The sequence below is a fragment of the Brassica napus genome, chromosome A2, assembly GCF_020379485.1.
Source record: "Brassica napus cultivar Da-Ae chromosome A2, Da-Ae, whole genome shotgun sequence".
Lineage (NCBI taxonomy): Eukaryota > Viridiplantae > Streptophyta > Magnoliopsida > Brassicales > Brassicaceae > Brassica > Brassica napus.
Genome location: NC_063435.1, coordinates 25,992,012 through 26,014,268, shown reverse-complemented (window position 1 = coordinate 26,014,268; position 22,257 = coordinate 25,992,012). Strand labels below are relative to the sequence as shown.

General features: G+C 32.8%; 2 protein-coding genes across 10 annotated transcripts; one reads left to right on the top strand and one right to left on the bottom strand.

The window, feature by feature from the left end:
• The first annotated feature begins 959 nt into the window (after positions 1–959).
• On the top strand, positions 960–4,805 carry LOC106399654 (B-box zinc finger protein 18-like). 9 transcript variants are annotated; one of them, XR_007318302.1, is made up of 5 exons: positions 960–1,152; positions 1,277–1,471; positions 1,554–1,730; positions 2,217–2,602; positions 2,979–3,817. XR_007318302.1 is itself a non-coding variant. In XM_048745211.1 (4 exons), the coding sequence occupies exons 1-4, from the start codon at positions 1,439–1,441 to the stop codon at positions 2,476–2,478; spliced, it is 315 nt and encodes a 104-aa protein (XP_048601168.1). In that variant the 5' UTR covers positions 969–1,438; the 3' UTR covers positions 2,479–2,660. The 9 variants fall into 9 exon arrangements, 1 of the variants encoding a protein (XP_048601168.1); XR_007318299.1 differs by having other exon boundaries at positions 971–1,471; positions 2,217–2,286; positions 2,454–2,602; XR_007318298.1 differs by having other exon boundaries at positions 971–1,471; positions 2,979–3,092; positions 3,151–3,817.
• A 3,985-nt stretch (positions 4,806–8,790) lies between these two features.
• LOC106397123 (cytochrome P450 85A2) lies at positions 8,791–11,827 on the bottom strand. The gene is made up of 9 exons (XM_048745206.1): positions 11,500–11,827; positions 11,081–11,405; positions 10,540–10,689; positions 10,205–10,450; positions 10,024–10,110; positions 9,855–9,933; positions 9,434–9,540; positions 9,207–9,331; positions 8,791–9,105 (listed from the first exon to the last, which is right to left on the bottom strand). The coding sequence occupies exons 1-9, from the start codon at positions 11,688–11,690 to the stop codon at positions 9,018–9,020; spliced, it is 1,398 nt and encodes a 465-aa protein (XP_048601163.1). The 5' UTR covers positions 11,691–11,827; the 3' UTR covers positions 8,791–9,017.
• Between the last annotated feature and the right edge of the window lie 10,430 nt (positions 11,828–22,257).

Here is a 22,257-nt window from a genome sequence, read left to right as displayed (position 1 = left end):
TTAAAGATGATGTTTCATTACTGGTTATAAGTGATCAGAATCATGATTTTTTAATAATTACTTTGTAATCTTAACTGTGATTTTGGATTCCTAAATTATAATTAGAAAGCTTTTCATGCAGCTTTCACTTTAGATTTCGAAGTAAAATGTGGGCGGATGGTATTAGATAAGCATCAAACACAAAAATCTCTAATGACGTAAGAAACTTGATATAATACAATCAACACATTAATAGAGCAAGGTTCTCTCCTGGTGTTGACACATCAGACTTTTAGAGTCATAAGAGGTTGACATGTCATTAACTGAAAAAACTTGAAGAACCAATCAATTTATTTCGTTTCTCAATTTATTTCGTTTCTACACATCATTTGTGTATTGTTATGTTTTTTCTTTCGTTTTCTGAGCAAAATATTTTACTTTCTTCTCTGTTAACCCCCATTGTCGATGTTTTAGGTTAGGGTTCGCGAGAAAGAGAAGTGATAGAGAGTTGAATCCAAGTCCTGGTCCGAGAGTCTTCTTCTTCTTCTTCTTCTTCTTCTTCTCTTCTTCTTCTTCTTCTTCTTTCTTCTTCTTCAGGATCTTCTTCTTCTTCTTCTTCTCGAGGCTTCTTTCGTCTTCTTCTTCTTCTTCTTTCTTCTTCTCTTCTTTCTTCGCTGATTCTTCTTCTTCTCTTCTTCGTCTTCTCTTCGTCTTTCTTCTTCTCTTTTCTGATTCTTCTTCTTCTTCTTCTTCTTCGTCTGGTTCTTCTTCTTCGTGCTTCTTCTTCTTCTTCTCTTCTTCTGCTGCTTCTTCTTCTTCTTTCTTCTTCTTCTTCTTCTTCTTCTTCTTCTTCTTCTTCTTTCTTCTTCTTCTTTCTTCTTCTTCTTTTCTTCTTCTTCTTCTTCTTCTTCTTCTTCTTCATTCTTCTTCTTCTTCTTCTTCTTCTTTTCTTCTTCTTCTTCTTCTTCTTCTTCTCTTCTTCTTCTTCTTCTTCTTCTTCTTCTTCTCTCTTCTTCTTCTTCTTCTTCTTTTCTTCTTCTTCTTCTTCTTCTTCTTCTTCTTCTTCTTCTTTTCTTCTTCTTCTCTTCTTCTTCATCTTCATCTGAGCATCATGAAGCTCTAGCCCTAGCCCATATTCTTCTTCGTCTGTCTCTCAGGGAGGTTTCCGTTACGGTCTGGAACAAAGTTTTAGTTTTAGTTTAATGTTTGTTTCCATCGCCGATTGAGTTAGTAGTTGGTTTTACCCAAGTTTCGATTTTGCGAATTCTGAGAACCCATTTCAATTTTTGAACTGCAGATCCAGAAAGCTTAATCATTTCCACTTGTTTGATCTTGTATCCCTATGTGGAGGAAGATAAAGAGAGTTTCGCTGATGGCGTGAGGGGATGTTATCAACTCTATCGCTTGTCTGTGGCCTTCATCGGGCAGGTCCGTTGATGTTGGCGGCAAGAGAACTCACATGCGCTTTCTGCTGCTAAGACAGAGAATTGAGGTTCGGAATCCGTTTCTTTGTTATATGATCTTGAGTGTTGCTCAACAATGTGTGTCCGTGTGATATTTGTTGTGTTATGTAGTTTCCAAGTGATAAGCCCAACCACGCCGATGATCTAGGACTAAGGTGTCAGGAAGCAAACCGTCAAAAGGTCTCCTCCTCAGGTCGAGGTCAAGAATCAAATGGGAATGGTGATCATAATATGATTGATCCTAACTCAAACCCTCAAAGAGTACACGAGCCTGGATCAAATCACCAAGTACGTGTCTCTAATCTTGGCTCTCAACTATTCTATATGGTGTCTAAGTCTAAACTGTTGTACCTGTTGGAGCGTTTAAAAGAGTCTTAGTGACTAGAGATACACAAAGATCAAGTAAGAAGTATGTAGGTATGCAAGAACACTATCATTATTGTGCATTATGGTTTTGTTTTTGAAGAAATATTAGCTTAAAAGGCTCAGAGGAAACAATAAAGATAAAGATCTGAAACAAAATAAGTTTTAATTCTTCTGGATCTCTTCTTTGTTTCTTTCGTTTTGTGGATTGATTGATTGATTAGATAACAAAACTTGGAAGAGAATGTGTATAAACGACTCTTCAGAGTTAATGTCTCAAATGGAACTATGATTAACAAAATGTCACATTCAGACACCACTTTGATAGAGATTTGGAGGCAGTCTCTATTAACAATTGATGCAACTCTCCTCATAACTGGATTTTTGTGACACAAGTACAGAATTTTGCAGGATTTATAGGTAAGAGCTTGCTTCTCCGACTCTCCTGCAAAGCTCTAGATGAAGATAAGGGAGTAAAAAGGTGACACAAGAACACTCATTTCTCCGCCTTCCAAAACAAAGGATTCTCTTTGTGAATGAAACAACATGATTTAACAACATCTCTTCTTCAGCGATGCATTCAGAAACCCTCTTGAGATTATCATGAATGAATTAAGAAGATAAATACTTACAAACGACGTCTTGTAGGTACGTAGAAGGAGGTGAGGTCTAAAAACACTCATATTCTCAAGAGATTTCGAGACAGCTTGTATCCAAAGGTTTTTTTCAGTTTTGTTGTCTTCTTTTATCTCTACCATGAGCTCCTGCATAATTCCAGAGTCCAAAATTATAATCAGGTTGGTAACCTTATGTTTGATTTGATCATATATTAATATGCATTTATGGTTTTATGGATATGACACATTTTATTTGATTTTATTTAGATTCTCTACTTGCGGTAATCTTCTCAAGCTTTTTTTGAATAAGTAATAGTTTGTTATTTGGGTTATGCAATTTTTTCTGGCTATGTAATCTATAATAATAAAGTTGCCCAGAAACTCTCCTCCTTGAGCCACCTCAGCAGAGGCTATTCCAAAATTGAACACGTGTCCACTTCTTAAAAAAGCTTTCGTAATGTTCGTTTCTGTTTATGAGCCAATTGTTTTGGATTCTGCTTAATTTATAAGGCCCAACTTTATTTTTCATACACTCAATAACTTAAGTTTTGTCCAGCTCGGTGGCCCACCTTCTTAGGAGAGACGACGTAGCTCCTAAAGTCTTGACGCCTCCAGCAATGGCTGTGTAACCGCTACCGTTTGCATTCCTCTGGCGTATTAAATCAAACAGGTATGTGGTTCGTCCCACTTCTACCACTTTCTTATGCATTTAATCGCCATCATCGTAGTCGAAGGTAACAGCTAAAACCTCCGGCTATAAATTTGCTCCAAATCTGCGATGAATTTCCTCACCCCCAACGAATTCAGTCAAGATCAATCTGTCAATGACGAACTTTACCAATGGAGATGATGACTTGAAAGCTGTGTGTTGTTCAAACACTAGGAGGCACGGAATGACAAGAAAGGTGTCAAACTCATGGGACTTCACATGCTCCTATCGTTGGTGTTATCGGAATTGAGACGAACCATAATCTTCATTTCTTCCTGGACAAGAAACCTTTATAAAACCTGAAACTTAATCCCAGAAAGTCAATTGCGTGTAAGCAGTGTTCCGGCCAGAGTAAAGAGAATCAGATCAAGATCGAGTTTCCTATGGAAGTATCACATTGCATAGAATCAATTTCAGTTTGTTGTCATTTGGAGGTAAAATCCATCTGGCATTTGATCTGTGACTCGAGAGAAAGTCATTGTTTTCTGAATCAGAAACTTGGGTTTAACAAACCAAGTCTTTCAGTTTCATAGAAGGGTTTTGCGAGGTCATTACACGACGTACCAGAGAGAGACAAAGAGTGATAAAGATGTTTATGGAAATGTATTACTGCATAAAATTCATAGAAAGTGAAATCTTATCAATCGGATTTAAAGTCAATGCATAAAATGATTTGTAAGTTGATCCATAATCCTCTGAATATGGAGAAATGGAGAAAACTGTTATGATGCAGCAACTTCAAGAGATCGTTGGTGGTTCTTATGTGTCCAGATCGGACTGAAAGTTTGTGTACATCTACAAGACATTACAGGCTTATGGTTCAACGGTGGGATCGAATTTCCAATGGTTGAATTCTGAGTTATATACGTGTATTTAAGGCAGCTGGAAGAGGTGTTCTTTTTTCATCAAAATGGCCAAGATGTGCAGGTGCGCTCTAAGCGCAAGAACTAAGGCTCAAGGCGATCTGGGAACAGACGTTATAATTGTTCCTTTTGCTTTTTTTGTTGTGAACTTTATTTCCTCATAACTATGATCTCACTCTCTCGAGTTTTGGACCTGACAACAACAAAAGAACCAAAAAAATTAAAAAATAATTTCAGAAGACAGACACGAGGAGATTCTCTACTCAAAAGCTATTCAAACTGCAAACTTCCACCTACGACTACTGAAACGGGATATTGTGGTTAAAGAATCAAAGAGAGAACACTCTGAAGAGTTAAAACCTCAGATCCTTATTAGAACACTGAACTGAGTGAAAGAAAATAAAAAGTTTTAAATAAAGATTTAACAAAACCAAATTTCATGAGAATGATAAGGAATTTTCCCTGCCATTCAATTATAAACCAATGAGACCGACTAATTGATAGATAAAATACACACAAATGATGAGTGTCTTGCAAAGACTTGCACACCCGAGAAAGATGAAGCCCTATGGGTAAGTGGAAATTTGAAGTGTCTATACGATTCAAGGATCTTACAGTCTCTTCATTATGTGTTTAGTTTACTTACACATTCATCTATTCATACTAACAATCTAATATTTTTTTTGACAGCGGGGTGCTCCATTTTGTGTCCATGAAGGACTGGAAGAAAGATGTTTAGCTATGGAGTTATGTCTTTGCATCTAAAAACTAGATTTGATTATCATTTTTAAGTTTGTGTTGATCCTTCTGTTTATGTACAACACTTGGAACTTAGAGTGTGAGTATGTACTTGGAACATAGACTTTTACAAGTATAGAATTGTACAAGGTGAGTCACAACATGGCTGTTTTTATTGAACAAACCTTTTATATTATACTCCTACAGATGATCTAAAAAGTTTATCATCTTAACTTACACATTAAGATGATCCCCTGAATCCAGTTGTAACCGGGGTCATTCAGAATGATGTTGTGGCTTTTTGTTTTTTAACAAGTCTGTGTAATGACACTTATATTGATGTGTTTTTATCCTATCTTCAGATTCACTTCTTCTACTTCAGAAAAAGACTCTGAGAAGTATTATCTTGAACATAAGCCATTAGAAGACATGGCAAGGTAAAAACTTAGCCTCTCCTCGCACTAGCTTTGTTTTTTTTTTTGCAAAAGAAAATTGCTACAGCAATGGACCATGTGATAACAATAGAAATTATTCTTCCTTCTATAAAAATTAATCCACTACATCGGTTATACAAGACTCCCTTTCTCTACAACATGATTAGAACATTTTTGACCCAAAAAAAAGATTTGATTATTTTGAAGTTTTTACATTCATAGTCACTCCTTAATAGAGGATTGAAATGTTATAAAAGAATTTTGTGACACCAAACTTTGAATTTAAATTTCGTTAATAAACACTAGGATATTATAACAATTATTAAACTAAACACTATGCTTTATCAAAAGTAACCATCCCGCGCGAAGCGCGGAAAAACCACTAGTTGTTATATATTATAGATATAGAAGTGTATATTAGGTTTTATGTTGTGGGATTATAAGTAGCTTTACACTAAATAAATTAGCATTGTTTAATTTTTGTAACTGAATAAAATCTTGTCTAACGTCTTAAAATACATAAATCAATTCTTCTTGCTATTTGAATAAATCTTTCATATATTATGTCATGGTGAAACTTATTTTTGTTTAGTCTCATATACACAAAGCTAACATAAAGCTAACATAAAAGATTTTCGCTTTTGTGGCAGCCAATTAAAGTATAAAACTTTAAATTCTTCTCATAAGCATTAGGAAAGTGGAAAATGATGAGTAGTAATGACAAAAAAAAGTTAATTTCTCTTCATTTTCTTGGCATTGATTGGGGATTCGAATATAATATTCACGGTAAGTGAGATAGATATGGATAAGTTCTTCTATAGAATAAATAATAGATTTTTCTTCATTCTTCATAATATAATTAACTAAGTTGACAAAAAGTAAATAAATTCTAAAATATGAGAAACATAAAAAGACATCAAAATGAACATAAAATGTAATATATATTAATATATAAAATTCAAAGAGAATATACATATAATAGAATTTTATCTTTCATCAGTTTGTTTGATATAAAAATAAAGAATTCAATGTTTTATCAATTTGTTGATAAGACAAGATAGACAAGGAGGAGAACTATCCAAATTTGATACATGACAAAAAAACATAAAATCCTTACTTAAAATAATTTTCATATACTAAACCAACACGTAGAGCAGGTGATCCTTTAGATCACTTTAACTTTTGTTAACCCTATTTCTAATTCTTAGCAATGTGTAACATATGTTTAGATTATCAATTCGAAGTACAAAACTTATGAATGGTATTAATAAAATTATTTACTTACACAAAAGAACGTAATTTCATCATATTAAACTATAATCGTAAAGAAAGATCCCGCGGCGTAGCCCGGGTTATTACCTAGTATTTATAAAGCCGTTCTGATATAGACTGTACACGACAATTTTATTTTTGTAACACTTGCAATAATTTTTCAACTGTATTTATACATAACAATAATTCAAGTAAACTAAGCACTCTGATTTTTTCGTGCATATATATTATATACACACATATATATAAGTTAAGGCTGGCAAACCATTGCAAAATCATATTTATACGACAGGATCCACAACTCAAGAAAAAGTTATTGAAATTACATCTTGAAAACAAATACTACAATATATACTTAAAATAATAATACTAATAACTAAATCTAAATTTATTTTTAAGATTTAAGAAGCTTCTAGAAAGATTACCATGGTACATAGTGATGCCATCGTGTAGTTATTTGCTTAGATTGCTTACCATTTTAGATCTGTATTATAAATTTATTTATTTACATTTATAGGTCTAAAATTTTATAAATTTATTTATTTACATAATCCCCTAAACAGATAAATTATTGATCTTTATGAGATTATGTAAATATATACGGATCTAAGAAATTATAAATTATTTACACAATTCCCTAAACAGATATTTGTTTCAATAGCGTTTATTCTCTTTAACCTTTTTACTTTCTTTAAGGTTAATTTGCGTTTGTTTACAATACCCTTAGCTACTGTAAGCAGTTGCAAGATCATGCTTCTATATTCTAGCTTGGCACACCGTTATCTATGAGTTGTGGAAGGAGAGGAACAATCGGTATCACACTGATCAGTCCAGCTTACCTTCTCACATTATTCTCCAACCAGAGGACAAGCAACTCTGCAACAGAGCTTCTTCATTCAGGCCATCGAATCCGACCTTTCTAGTAGCTTCTCCAACTGTGGTATAATCAAGAAAAAACACATATCACTAAATTATGATTCTGTGAACTAGTAAACCTCAAATCACTGTGGCGACATCATAAGACTGGATAGCTGGTCGACACATCATACATTGAAGATGTTTCGATGATTTTCCACACATGAAGGATTAGGACCACAACATAATTAAATATAGTATAAAGCAAGGATATTAAAAGTATATTTTTACTAAAAATAAGTTAATTGAATTGAGGGTGAATGAGGTGTAAGACCCATTGAAAGAAGTTTTAAAACTAAAAGCTAACGTGTAATGTCTAAGAGAAGTAAGTATTAAATATTCAGTCTAATGTCTCAATTATTTACGTGTGCGGACGATTAAAAAGTTGAAAAAAACAAGAGAATGTATGCATACATATACATATATAATTGAGAAATACTTTAGATTAGCACCAAAACACTTAATTTATTATTCCAAATTAGCATACAAATAAGAAAATGAAAAAATAGCACTAATTTAAATTTAAATTTTACTTCTATTTTAATTTGAGTTTAATGATTAATATTTATAGTTTAGTATTTAGGCAGTAAGAGTTTAAAGTTTAAAATAATTTAATCATTTTATTTTTTAATTAGTGCTAATTTAGCCCTTTTCTCCTTATGTACTAATTTTGTCATATTCTTGTGTGTTCTTGTCTTAGTCATTTGTACTACATAATTAGATTAGTGTGAATGACTAAGGCAAGACTCGCGGTAATTCGTTGTTCTTTCAGTTGACAATATTTCCGTGCATTTAACTCTTTGTAGGATTAGTCTCGTGGTAATTCGTTTTCCGTGCATTTCACTTGAGCTCAGTACGCGGTAATTCGTTTTTCTTTCAGTTGATAATATTTCCGTGTATTCAAGTTTTTCCACAGCATAATTGGAGCCTTTGAGAAAGGAGGAATCGAATCTGACGAATTTTGGCAGTGAATGACCACATCTCGGACGTAGAATTGATGCAAGAAGAGGTTGTGAAACTAAATGGTTTGCCTTCGAATCGTGAGTTGGGCTGTCTTATCTAATTGACTAATTTGGATTGTGGGGATTCGTTTTTAAGTATACTTGTCGTCAATAAGTCCAATGGGGGCTATGATGGGCTCAGTCAAGTGCATAAACTATTAGTCAGTCCGATTTATTTGATCATAAATGTTAAGCCCGTTTTCCCATGATCATATCATAAATGATTAACTTTAAAAAAAAAAAATGATTAACTAATTACTGTATTCATTGTCAATAGTTTTGGTGGGTTCAAATTACGTATTTCTGTTACTTTTTTCTTTGTTTGTCAAACAGATGTACATCTCTGTTACTCTTAAAGTTAACTCTATAATGTACTATCATCATATTGTTCCACGAACATGTGATTTTCAGATTAAAAAAACATTAAACATCAGAAAACGTATAACAAGTATTGTTATTGGAACAAAATTAGTCATGGGTTGCAACTTTACAAGATAAGAGACTGAGCTCAACATTTTAAAATATATTATTTTCTATTAGCTTCTTCTATATTCCTCTGTACATAATCCATCTCCTCTAAGACCTTGAGAGTAAAATAGGTTAATTAACCCTAACAAAAACCTAACTTTATCTTCATAATTTTAATATTAGGACAAAACAAAGTCAGTAAGGCAAAACCCTAAGATGGTATCCTTTTGGTGCAGAAACTCTTGGAAACACCATAAGTTTCTCTCCTCCCTTCTCCTCCCATCTGCACAAAAATCAGAACATTAAGATCTCAAATCATCAATCACAACAACAACAAACAAATCAGATATTTACACATTAAAGAAACATGAATTAAGAACATACTTGTATTTTGTAACAAAGTAGTGAATGAAGCTGGAGACTTCAGAAATTCCTAGTTCCTTTCCAGGGCAATGTCTTGCTCCACCCCCAAAGAGTAAGAAAAAGCTCTTTGATTCCAAATTCTTTTCCTGCGTATTTAAATATCCAAAGAAGCCCTCTCTGTGAGCCAAATGTTTTCAAACAGCAAAACAAAAGAGGAGAAAAAACCAACAAGGTATTGCAATACTAACCATCCATCTCCATGGGTTAAAGATCATAGGATCTTCATACAGAGATATATCATAGTTGATCTCTCTTGTGTATACGTAAATTCTCCAACCTTTTGGGATTGAATACCCTGTAATTATTTATAAAACACACATATTAATACAGATACAATCATTTTTATTAAAACTGTAAAATAAAAATAAATAGCTTGATCTTTTCCTGTCAAAGTAATTGAAAAAAAAACATGGAGAGTCACGGGAGATGATTGCTTTGCTGGATTGGTTGGTTTAAATGTGTAACTAATTGATATAATATAAGGTCCACATGCCCAATTTTTATTCCCTCTTTTAAATCACACACATACCCAAAAAAGGAAACTAATAATAATGATAAAAATTCCTTTTAGATTTAATTTTGATAATCGAAATTACAATTGTATATTACCGTTGAGTTCCAAGTCGTGAGTAGTTTTTCTCAGGACACCATTAACTACCGTTGCCAATCTTGATGTCTCAAAGATCACCTATTAAGATAGTCCAAAAATATAAAATCACAATGTCAAAATCAAGAATAATAAATATTAATAAATTAATTTGTGTACGAAAATACTCACAGCTCGTGTGAATTTCATCGATTTTATATCGTCGAGATTGAGCGGTTCGTCAGGTCGTTTTCTATCTCTTATGGCCAAATGTTCTTTCTGCAATCCGAAACCAAGAATCAATAACCGAACCAGATAAAACCATATAAACCCTAAAATCCGGTTTAATATTTCTTAAAAAATAAAAGCATACCCTGAGTTCTTCAAGAGCTTTAGGATGATCATGGAGATACTTAAGAGCCATCATGGAAGTTGTAGAGACCGTCTCATAACCCGAATACAAGATCGTTACCACTTGATCTCTTATCTCTTTATCAGATAGCAAGTATCGGTTATCTTCTTCCTTCATCAAGTAACCCAACATGTCTGTGAAAGTTTCTCCCGACTCTCTTCGTTCTTGCATCAGCTTTGTCAATAACCTATCTATATTGTTTCTTGCCTAAAAAGCAACAAGAAAAACATCAGTATGTTTCATTTTTTTCTCCTTTTTATGTTTTTCGATGTCGAGCGAGATTCTGAGTAACTTACTTGGATTCCGCATCGGTAATTTGTCCCCGGGAGATCGATTGGGACAGAAAGAGTTCCTACAACAAGCTTGAAGAACTCTGTTCTATATTCTTCAACCTCTGGTTTTGTCAAAGTTTCTGCTATCTGTAACAACGATGATAAAAATGCCATCTGCACAACAACAACAAAAATGAGTAAACATTAATTTCATTTTTTCACAAAAAAAATGATAATAATTAATTTATTTAAGTGCGTTCGAAACAAAAAAAAATTAATTTATTTAAGAAAAAAACAAGAAATTCTTGATATATTAAAAATCAAGGTTCAAGAAATATTTAATCAGTAATTAGGCGATATATATGAGATTAGTGTTTAGTAGGGCGTAGCCTAAACCAATTTTTTGATAAATCGTTTTAAATATCGTTTTGTTTATGTCCAATTTGCCACATAGGCCCAACCAATTTTTAGAACATTGTAAAAAACATTAAGGAACAGAGCAGATATTCAGATTCAATGTCTAAACACAAAGAAAGAAGAAAGCGAAATGAAGGCAAGGACGTACATGTTTGGTCTTTTCTTGAATATCAACGGTCTCAAGCTCATCCCAACCACAAAGATAGCTTCTCATGAAGTCATCAATCTTAGGCAAGAGATGATCATTCATCATAGCTGGGCTTATTAGAGAGAGCAATGAGCCTCTCATGAGCCGGTGGCCCGGACCATGAACCGCCGCGATGTTGCATGTCCCAAGGATATCAAGCATCGATTGTGGGTAACCAGCGACTAGCCCTTTTGATTCGTTCATCAAAATGTATCTGTTGAGTTCTGCGTCCATTGAGACTATTGTTGGGCAGCCAAGAATGTGAGATTTGAAGAAACTCCCATATCTTGATTTGATCCAAAAAAAAGGAAGAAAAATATTAGGCAAGAACCAAATGGCTCATGAGCAGAGTTTGCTAATAAAATAGAAACTTAAGGTACCTGAGTCTCTGGTTCTTCATGAAATCTGGTCCTTGTTTGAGAAACTCGGTGGTTTCACCAAAAACTGGCCAACCCATGGTTCCAGGAGGGAGACCTTTCTTGGAATATCGCATCTGGTTCCATTGGAGAAGAGCAGAGCAGATGCATACAATGATCAGAAGAAGACCCAAAATCACCATCATTATACCCATCTTCTCTTATTTTTTTTCCTCTGTTTCGAACAGAACCAGTGATAGATAGAGAGAAAGAGAGAGAGAGATGGTTAAGGTTCTCTGATTTGGGTCTAAATGGTTCTGTGTGGCATTGTTTATATAGGCACCTAAAGGGCACCACTATGTTAAGAGAGAGAGAGACTAGATAGATTTACATTTATAGTGGAACGGAGATAGTATTTACGTTGCATCAGTTTTGTTTTAATCATGTTTTCAAAGACGACGTTATTTCTTGAAAAGTTCATTTACGTTTCCGCGACAAGGTTTTCTAAGCTGAAATTCAAAAGATAAATAACTAAAAAATTTAAGTCACTATTAAGATTAGGAAAAAAGGGGATGCAGAGCACTGCTCTTTCCGTTTCGCAATTGACATATTCCACGTGGATTAAAACTGATAACAAAATATATATTTTTTATAATAGTGGGGATCATAAAAGCTTTACAGTTCAAAAACTAATTTCACAAAACTCATAGAATCCGAGTTTTTTTGCCATTTAAAACGTCTAGAGATGGCCAATACTACTCAAACCTAAGGCAGAAACTCCAACCGGAACTTTTTTATCACTAAACTAAAAATATATAATATAATATACTCTTATTTAAATTAAAATGAATTAAATAAACATCTATTAATTAGTTTAAAAAGAATATTATGTATAAAAAATTATATTAAAAATATAAAATGATACTTTTTTAAATACAAGGAAAAAATGTTATAATGACATTTTCTAAAAAAGAAGAGATAGGATGGGAGTATAACTTAAACCACGATCTCATTCTTCAGGATCTCAGACATGAATGCTTGTTTGGTAGTGGGTGGGGGAAGATTCTTCTTTTCAGGTAATTAAGTTTATTACTTTGTTGTTGCATCATTATGGGTTTTGTAACTTTTGTTATAAACAAAAACATTAATGATTTCTATATAATTGGGATGAAAGAAAGGTATAGGTATTATGTACCTTCAGTACGCATACCTCAGTAAGTTTAGATAATGTTTATATATGTAAAATGATAGCAGCTCTTTGTTTTATAGACTTTATCATATTCAGTCGTAAGAGTTTAGGTACGACTTTCAAAGCAACTTTCGATGGGAGAATCCAAGCTATTCAGGAAGAATCGCAGCAATTCACCAATCCTAACGAAGTAGTTTTTCCAGAATCCAATGAACAACAATGATTTACATTACTATCAAAACTAAGGTATAGTTGATATCTAACCTTATTTTCTCACCAGAACTCAGAATTAAGGTTTATTATTGAAGTTGACACTATGATAGTGTAAAATCATTAAAAGTTTTATTTTACACACCAGCTTCAGTATATGTTCTAGTATTTTGCAACCAAAGACAAGTTCACTAGTCACGTCACTATATTAAAGTGATTTCGTGTGAAAATTACAAACATACAAGGGCCTTTGATTTGATAAAAAAATTAGTCCTTTGATATAATTATTTTTTCTCCTGATTATCATTTTTACTTCTTATATGTTTTTTTCTTTTTAATATGAGGTATTCCAAATTTTAGAAGATTTTAGATTAATCTCCAAAAGATGTGCAATCCACAAATGATTTTTTTCTTCGGATAGTCAAATGAACGTTGCAATGAATTTATATCAGCGTGGCCACACAATGGAACGTAGTGAGATATCTTCGAATTCAGATTATTTAACAACTCAAAGCTCGCTTGCCACTAAAACCTCATCGGTTCTTTCCACTTATTCAAGTGTTTGCGTTGTCGATTGATTGCTGGTCGTGTAAATAAACTAGAATGACTCATAATAGTACAGAAGGAAGATATGTGTCGGTTGATTTGTTAGTTTTCAGAATATATTTACGTAGGGAAATGAAATTATTGCACAAGAGTACAAGAAATGTGAGACTTCAAAACACATACGTTCAATTTAAAAGGGATGTGTCAAGTTGAGCACCTTTCCGTTTTTTTCCTGGTCGTCCATCTTATCATTATATCAATAATGTTTATATTCTAGTCAGGCCTTTCATCGTTTCACTATTCTAGTCAGTTTTAACCTTTGCCAGGATCATTGCACGTATTGCGATTTAAAACTTGTTAGGAAATTTATCAATCCAAATTAGAATACATGTCCAATTTTTCTTAAGTCCTAGATATATTGTGAAGAAAATTTTAAAGAGTGACATGACCCATACATTCATAAATGCAAATGAATGTCGATGTGACAAAAACGATGTCTATCGTGTGAACTATGGTAGCTAGAATAGAACTCATGTACGTGTACATCGATTGAGACCAGAGGAGGAATGCCCATCCACACGCGCAGATTAAAAAGTAGTATGCTTTATCTGCACATCAGTGAGAATTGAAGTAGCAAATTAATAGAATATATCAATTCTTCTTATCAAAAACTCGATTTATTTTTATGGAGCCATTAACTAAAAGCTGCACTGTAGTACAGTACATTGAAAATTTCCCAGTTGCACGAGGGCCTCTTTTTGTCCTCTTGTGTTCCCATCCCTTTCTTTCTCTCTCTCTCTCAAATAATTTTCCATTTTCATTATTGCAAAATCTGGTGTTGATTGGTTGGTCTTTTTGGTTGTGTTCGTGTGGTTCATGCATGTGTGCAATATACTACTCCAGTTTATTAGCCGCTGATAAAAGTTTAATTATTAATAAATTATAAATCCATGAAAACTCGATTCCCTATCTTATTCGACTTATTGGTTGCACAAAAGAAAAATTACTCTATTGGTACAAAACTTCATGTGAAGTTATATATCAGAGATGAAAGTTTACAGTTCACGATTTAATATGCTTGAAGTATTTCCACCAAAATAGTAGTATCTAAATGTGCTTGAAGTATTTCCACCAAAATAGTAGTATCTAAATAGCATGTTATTCTTGAACCTTACGTTGATTAATTATCCCTATAATGTATGGATTTGTGTTTCTAAGTTGTCAACGAAGTATACTGTTACGAAAAAAAGAAGTATACTGTTATGAACGAACGCAGATCAATTCGAAGAAAACAAAGAATTTAACAGAAAAATGTATTGAGATAAATATGTGTTCTAGAATTTGTATATTATTATATAAATGAATAAATTTATATTTTATAGGAATTTTAAAATCTGAATTTTTTAGTTTTTTCTTTAACTCAAAATTTTATTAAATTTTTTATACATCGTGGATTACAAAAATCGGCAGAAAATGATAATATCAATAGCTCAAAAAAGGGAGATAATAATAACGAGGTAGGATAATATGAAAAATAAATATTAGAGAGTTACATCTACTAAAATTGAAACTAATTGACTGATTATAATTCGTTCACACTCGTGAGAAACATGAGATCGAAGATAACAAAAAACCCAATGATTTAGGCAAACTTAATCTTGAAGGATACACAACCAAGTTAAAACATACACAATATCGGGACAAACATGTGTGAGGATAAACTTACAACAACATCAGAGATTGTTGCAAATTGGAGCCCATGCAAAACCAAATCAAAACTAAACACCTGAGTTCAAAGACACAAAAACTTGAAATGCTAAAAAAAACACCGGAAAAAATTTACAAGTCTTATACGCGGACACTCGTTAGGTAGAATATCGATCTACAAAACTAAAACTGGTCACCTATTCGTAAGAGAAAACCTACAAATCAAACTCACTATTTCGTCTCAAAACGTCGTCCATGGTAGATAAAAGAAAGGTCTAGTAGATAGTTCCACAGTAAATATATTTCACACTGGTAAATCTAAAAAGCTAGAACAAGGTGAAAAAGAATTTACCATAACTGCACTTATTTATTTTATAATTTTTTTTTCTAGTTTTAAAAGCTGTATCACCCCGCATACCGAAGATATCAGTTTTGATAGCGAATTCGTCTTCTTTAGGTCTACGATGACCATATTCGTGCACACAATTAATAAGGAATACTGGAGTTTAAGAAAAAAAAGAGAGGCATATAGTTGTATAATAAATGTAAACAATCAATATGAGAAAACAAGCTAAACATCTTTTGATTCTTTTCAATTTGCGCAGTCTTGAGACTCGCAATTTCGACTTCCAACCTGCAGAATAATAAAATGCATTTTTTTCTGTCAGAACTATCTATTTGCACTGTGTTAAAAACTTCACACTAATAAACTATCAAATGTGCACTGAGATCAAATTTCTGTAATGCACATTTGACAGTTTAACAATTGAGCGAAAGAATAATTTTTTTTATTAAACTATAAGTTTCAATGTTTATGATTTTGCAAACTAGAACATCGTTTTGAGAACACTATGACAGTTATATCGATTTATTTTGGACAAATTAAATACTGGTCGAAGAACAGGCTAATATTGTTTGTGGTTATAAGTACTGCTTAAGATCAGACTTGTTTTGGCATTAATATTTTACATTTATAATTTAAGATTTAGTTTATAACTTTTAAAAATTTCTTAACAAATTATTATTTTTAAATTATACGCTAAACATTTTTTATCTCTTTGTTTTTATAATGACATTTTTGATTTTTTTTTTTTCGTTTTACAGAAAATGTTACTAAACATGTTTTTATACAGTTATGATGTTTTTGGCATTCTTGTCTCAGATCATTGTCAGTAACAGTTCTTGTAAGGGGAGAAATAAAAATTGTTACTATAAAAATAGAGATAAAAATGTTTAATTTCTAATTTCAAAAATTTATAAAGGAAATCTTAAACTCTAAGTGTAAAACATTAATGCCAAATACAAGTTTACTGGTGTACTTTTATCAAAAATGTCATTTAGATATTAGTTTTACATAGGACCAAAAATATTAGAATACTAAATATCAAACATATAGTAAAACATATAACATCACACAGATCAATGTTACACTTTGACAGTTAACAAATAAAATATCCTATTTAGATATTTAGATTTAACGTAAAAAAAATATCGAGAAATTGATGTAACTTAATATCAACACACATAAAATTTAAAGTATTTGTAGAGTTTTGGAAGAAATAAAGTGCAAAAACATTCCGGTTTTATAAATTAGTATATCAAGTCACAAGAAAAACTTAGTATATTCCAGTAATCTCCACTTTTTTCATAAATCTCGAAATTAATACTTAGTGAAGAAACTTAGTAAATAGCTAAATGCTCGTTTGATTTGGTTGTAAACAAAAAAAAAAACAAGAAATTGAATAGAATCAGAAAAGAAAAGGGCAGGAGAATGGGACATGAAGTAAGTAATTTAAAGAATGTTAGTTGGTTTGTCTGGAAGTACTCGTCGCCTTCCGGTGAGAATAAGAATTTTGATATATTTATTTATTGAAAGCATATTATTATATGTGTATGTATGCATGTATAAGTTTGATGATTGAGCGCACGTGTGGCTACTGGTATCCACGTACCCATGTCTTTATGCACTGAAGTTGACCACAATGTCTCCTCTCTCTGTCACCCTTATCCTTCACGGACTTTCTTCTAGTCTTTACTGGTCACTCTGGTTTAGTTAGTCTACAAGATTAAACCGGACTAAGGTTTCATTTTCTTTATTTCTTTATTTCTTTCTTGGGCTGCTTAACTTTTTCACATAACAAGTAAAAACAAACAAAACCATCCAAATTCAAATCCACATATTATATTATTCAAAAACTAAATAAAATATTGACAGTATACAAAGACATAAGTTTTTTTTTTTGGTAAAAAAGACAAGTTTTTTACAGTCGAATGTGGAAAAACATGCATTTGTACTTGTCTTTCTCAATTATCTTTACTCTTTTCATGAAAGTTAAACCTCGTTATAACTTATAAGTACTGTGGCATACATGTAAATACTTGGAAAAAGAGTAATCAGTAATGAAACTGAATTCTAATGTCGAACCGAAATGCGCAAGGTTCAATAAATGCACGGTTTAGCCATTTTTGAACAAAATGTCGAAAAGTCAAAAATAGAAGTTTCAATTCATATTTGCAACTCCATTCTATTTCACTTTTTTCATCCTTCTGTACACTACCACACTAGTAGTGAGTAGCCCATCACCTATTCTGATTTGCAATATATCAGATTTGTTTTCAAAGTACTAAGCCTAGATTCCACGTTATCCCATGTGAATCTCAATTGAACTTGGATTTAGATTTTTGTCAATAAACATACTGTCTCTTCTCCTCAAAATCTAATGTTTAGATCACTTGATTCCGCCAGTTTCTAGTGGGTGTTTTTCCTTAAATGGTAGTAGTAAATTAGTTAGACAAATATACTAATTCTGTCGTTTAAAAAATAAATAAAACACCGTGTTTTCAAATCTTAAATAAAATATGAAAATTCATCTTCGTGTATTGACATGTCATCTTTTTTGTATCCAAAATTGCATTAGTAGCTACGAACTTGAGATTCTTGATCTGAAATAAGAATATAATATAATTAGTTTACAAAAAAAAAAAGAAATAAGAATATAATTTGACTTGACAAGTAGAAAGAGAAGCATGTTATTGTAATATAGAGTTTGATTGGTAGCTGTGATTTTATTTTTTAATTGTAGCTGTGATTTTTTTTTTGTTTTGATTTTAAATTTTAAAAAAATTTAAAATCTTTAAATTTGGAATGTAAAAGTTTTTTTTTTTTTTGTAAATCCTCTGCCTTCTCTCTAGAGACCCCAACCAGTTCTTATGTTCTCCGGCTCCGGCTGCTCTCATAGAGCCGGAGTTCGGTTTAGTTCTTTCAGATCTGTTTTCTTTTGTGTTTGTCGGGTTAGATCTCTTTTGGTTCTCTTGTCTCTCTCAACGGTTGAATCTAGATCTTGTTCTAGTCTTTTTCCTATATGGAGTGATTGGGGCTCGCTCTTGATCTTCCTTTGTTCATCACCTTGATGCATGTGCTTTCTGACTGACCCTTCGATGTTCTATTTGGTCCCTGGTTCTGTCGGATCATTTGCATGTTGGTCTCAAGATTTCTTTGCTTCGTCTCTGGTTCGATCTTCTGCCTTGCTCGTCTTCTGGTGAGTGGTGAAATCCCGAGGTGAAAAGTTCGCTCCTTGTCATTAACTTATAGATCTGTTCGAGATCTAATCTTTAATCAAGCTTCAGTTTGGTGGTTCGAATCAAATCTCTTCGTTTCCGCCGAGTCCGGTTTCCTTCTCATGAACTTTTGTAGTTCAATGTTGCCTGTCTCCGAAGCTGTTGTTCTCAATATGTTTGGGCTTATTCACTATAGGAGGATTCGCTAGTCTTTGGACTAATCAATTGGAGTCCATTGATTCTTCTCCGTCAAAAAAATCTCTTGATGACTACATGCATGTTTCGATTTTAGGTTATGGGCATCAATAGAATTATCCTTTGTTCTTCATTAGGGTCTGTTGTAATCAAGGTTTATGTGTATGGTTTTTATGTCTCTGGGAAAACTTGTTGTTTTCGCCGGCTACTTTTACCGGAGTTATTCATTTGTACTGTCGGTCTGTATCTATTCCACCTTTGTATATTTCAATGTTGAATGAAACTTTTAGTGTGAAAAAAAAAAAGAATGTAAAAGTTTATCTATGCGGAACAATTATAAATACATGAATTTAAAAAAGTATTGTGGATTTAAAAAAGACTGTAAATTTAAAAAAAATACAAATCTAAATTGGTGTAGATATAGAACTGTAGATATAATTGTGGCGGCAGAGAGCATTGATAATCGATATCAATACTCTTCATGTGAAAATTATTATAATAAATTGGGTTCCATGTGAAAATTTGACTTTGATTTGACAAAGTCAAAATTGGACTAAATATCACAACGCTCGAGGATATTTTCAATCAGGATGACTTGACTAAGCGCATCAAAGTGGCTAGGGCGCGATGCGCAGGTGCACATGGTTTGAATGGTAAACACCAAAACATGTGGTATAAATTAAGTAGATCCCATGTTCGGAATCGCGCTAGGCATGAGTCGGGCGGTCGGTCTGGGCCTAGCGAGTTGGAGAAAAATCAGAGATTAATCGCTGATTAATCGGGGATTAATTTTTAATGAATATTCAATTTTCTGATAAATTATAGATATGTATATGTGATTTCCGTTTCTGGTATTGATATTATCTATGGCAAAGTGGTTTCTGAAGCTTAAATATAAGTGACAGTTCGCGAGTTCGATACCTGTCTCCGTTTTTTGCTATTTTTTTTTGTTTTTTCATTAATGGCATAGTTGTAAATTTAATCATCTTCTTCTCCAATATGTTTTAGGGTTTCGCAAACTTAATTGCAGAGCCGCCACAGCTTTGTTCCACCGATTTCATCCGTTTCTTTTGCGTTTTTCTTGATGTTTATACTTAATACTTATAGATTTAACATCTAGAACTCGATTATAAGCTCAAAACCTCAAAAACTTAATTTTTTTTTGACGACTCCGAGTTATTGGCCGAATAAAACGAAATCGCCTCGCTCAACCTCCGCCTAGCGTTTCCTCACCGCTTAATCGGGCGGTGCGGCCGCGTTTTAGAACCTGGAGTAGATCATATGAAGAAACATAATCACTTCCGAAGATATATACCATGTATGGTTTGATACGAAATAAGTTGGCTTAATAACTGTTGATTCGGGGAATCTACAATGTTATTTTGATGGAATATTTGTCTTTTATTTTCCTGAGATTCTCCCCCGAACTAATATTAAATAGTCCTCTCAAAATCTTTGACTCCCAGATCCTACGGTCAAAATCCCCAAATAGGAGGAATATTTTACGTGGCTCTAAACAAAGATTAGTAATAATGATAAGAAGCCTTTTCAAAGGAAACAAAAGGCAAAGTTGAAGAAGACTAAAGTGGCATAATATTTCGTTGTAAGCTAAAAGTCCAAGCCTAGCGAAATGGCTAAGCACTAATCCTACAGTGTGACACATAGTTTTTTACATATATAATCTCTGCATCAAAATTTAATTATAATTTTTCTCAGATTTTATTTTATAAGATTGGTCTATTAAAGGAAATCAAAAGAGTAAATTAACTCGATATACTCAAAAGAGTGGGATACCATTAAATTGGCCAGTATATGGTGGTTTCGGCCATCCTTGTGGTGGCTGCGTTGCATCCATAACGAATCTGCGGGCTTCAGCTAAATTTATGATTTAAATATGCAATTATTTTATATATTGGTACATTATTTATTTTTTTTTATTTTTTTTTGTCAAAAGTACATTATTTATTTATACACCTTTGCTGTATAAGAAGCTGGCAACAATGAATCTGTAATGGATTTTTCGAATGATAAAGAAATATAGCTTATATTATATAAGTTTAGGATAAGCTCATAAGCACACTCGTTTTGGTTTTATGTAAAAGCGTCATTGTCTCTTAGTTTTAGGGTCAGATATCAGATTTAGGGCTTGAAACATTTTTTAAGAAGTCTAGTAAATTTTTCTTTTTATGTACTTTAGAGGTTTATAATAATATATAGAAATTTTTAAAAGAAATTGGAGATTATAGTCTAAAGCTAATGTTTCATCGTTCTGTGCCAAAATCTGGCCCTTCTTAGTTTAACATGGAAAATTTTAAGCAAAAGAAAACCGACACATGTTTGCTTGATTCCACCAATAAGGAAAAATATTAAACCCCCACCCATAATTTACTAGAGAAACATTAGAACGTTCGTAACTTAATTTGATATTATTACTTTAGTTGTTAGCTCTTAATTACGAAGAAAAGGATATAAGTCATAATACTTTGATATCATATCTATGTAGGGATCTATATATAATTAGACATGGATTTGATGGATGCACAAGTTCAACCAAAGTCACATGCATCACAATGTTTTGCAACTACCCACACTTTTTGTCTGTTAAAAACTGCTAAGGGCTTTACGCATTACAATCGTAGATGAAGAAGCCATACATCTTATTTTTAAAGAAAAAGTGATAAGAAGTTAAAAAAACTTTTTCATCAATGTTGAAACTAAGAAGAATAACCAACACACTGCTAGAAAATATTCTTATAGCTGAGCTTTGGGGTTGGCTCCACTATAGTTCTCTTTATAACACCCATGTGTGAAGGTCCCCATTACATTTTCTTTTGGTTGTTTCATGTCCAAGTGCTTGTCTTGGCTGTTGTTTCTTTTTCTCTATCGTCTTCAGCTTTTCTTCATTTTCAAATATTCAGTATTAATAGATATGTGTGTACATTTATTTTTAGAAAGGATACGAATATATTATATCCTCTCATCCATATCAACAATGGTTCTATCAAATGAGCAAAAATAATAATCTGAAATGATGAGTAAACTAGTTGCATTCCCCCACCCCCCCCCCCCCCCCCCCCCCCCCCCCCCCCCCCCCCCCCCCCCCCCCCCCCCCTCCTTTCTTTTTCTTTTCTTTTTCTTTCTTTTTTCTTCTAGGCGCACATCTATATTAACCTCTGTTTTCTTTATCAAATATATGGAAAAGTAAGTTATCATTTGTTTAGCCATGCGAAATTATTTGTTTACACCTCATTTAAAAATTAGAGTTGGATTATTCATCGGCTTCGACGTCTTAGGGGTTTATTCAGACTCGGTCGAGACATCCACACTAACAACAAAATATCGAAAGTATGTATTGATATGACAAGTCATATTCATAG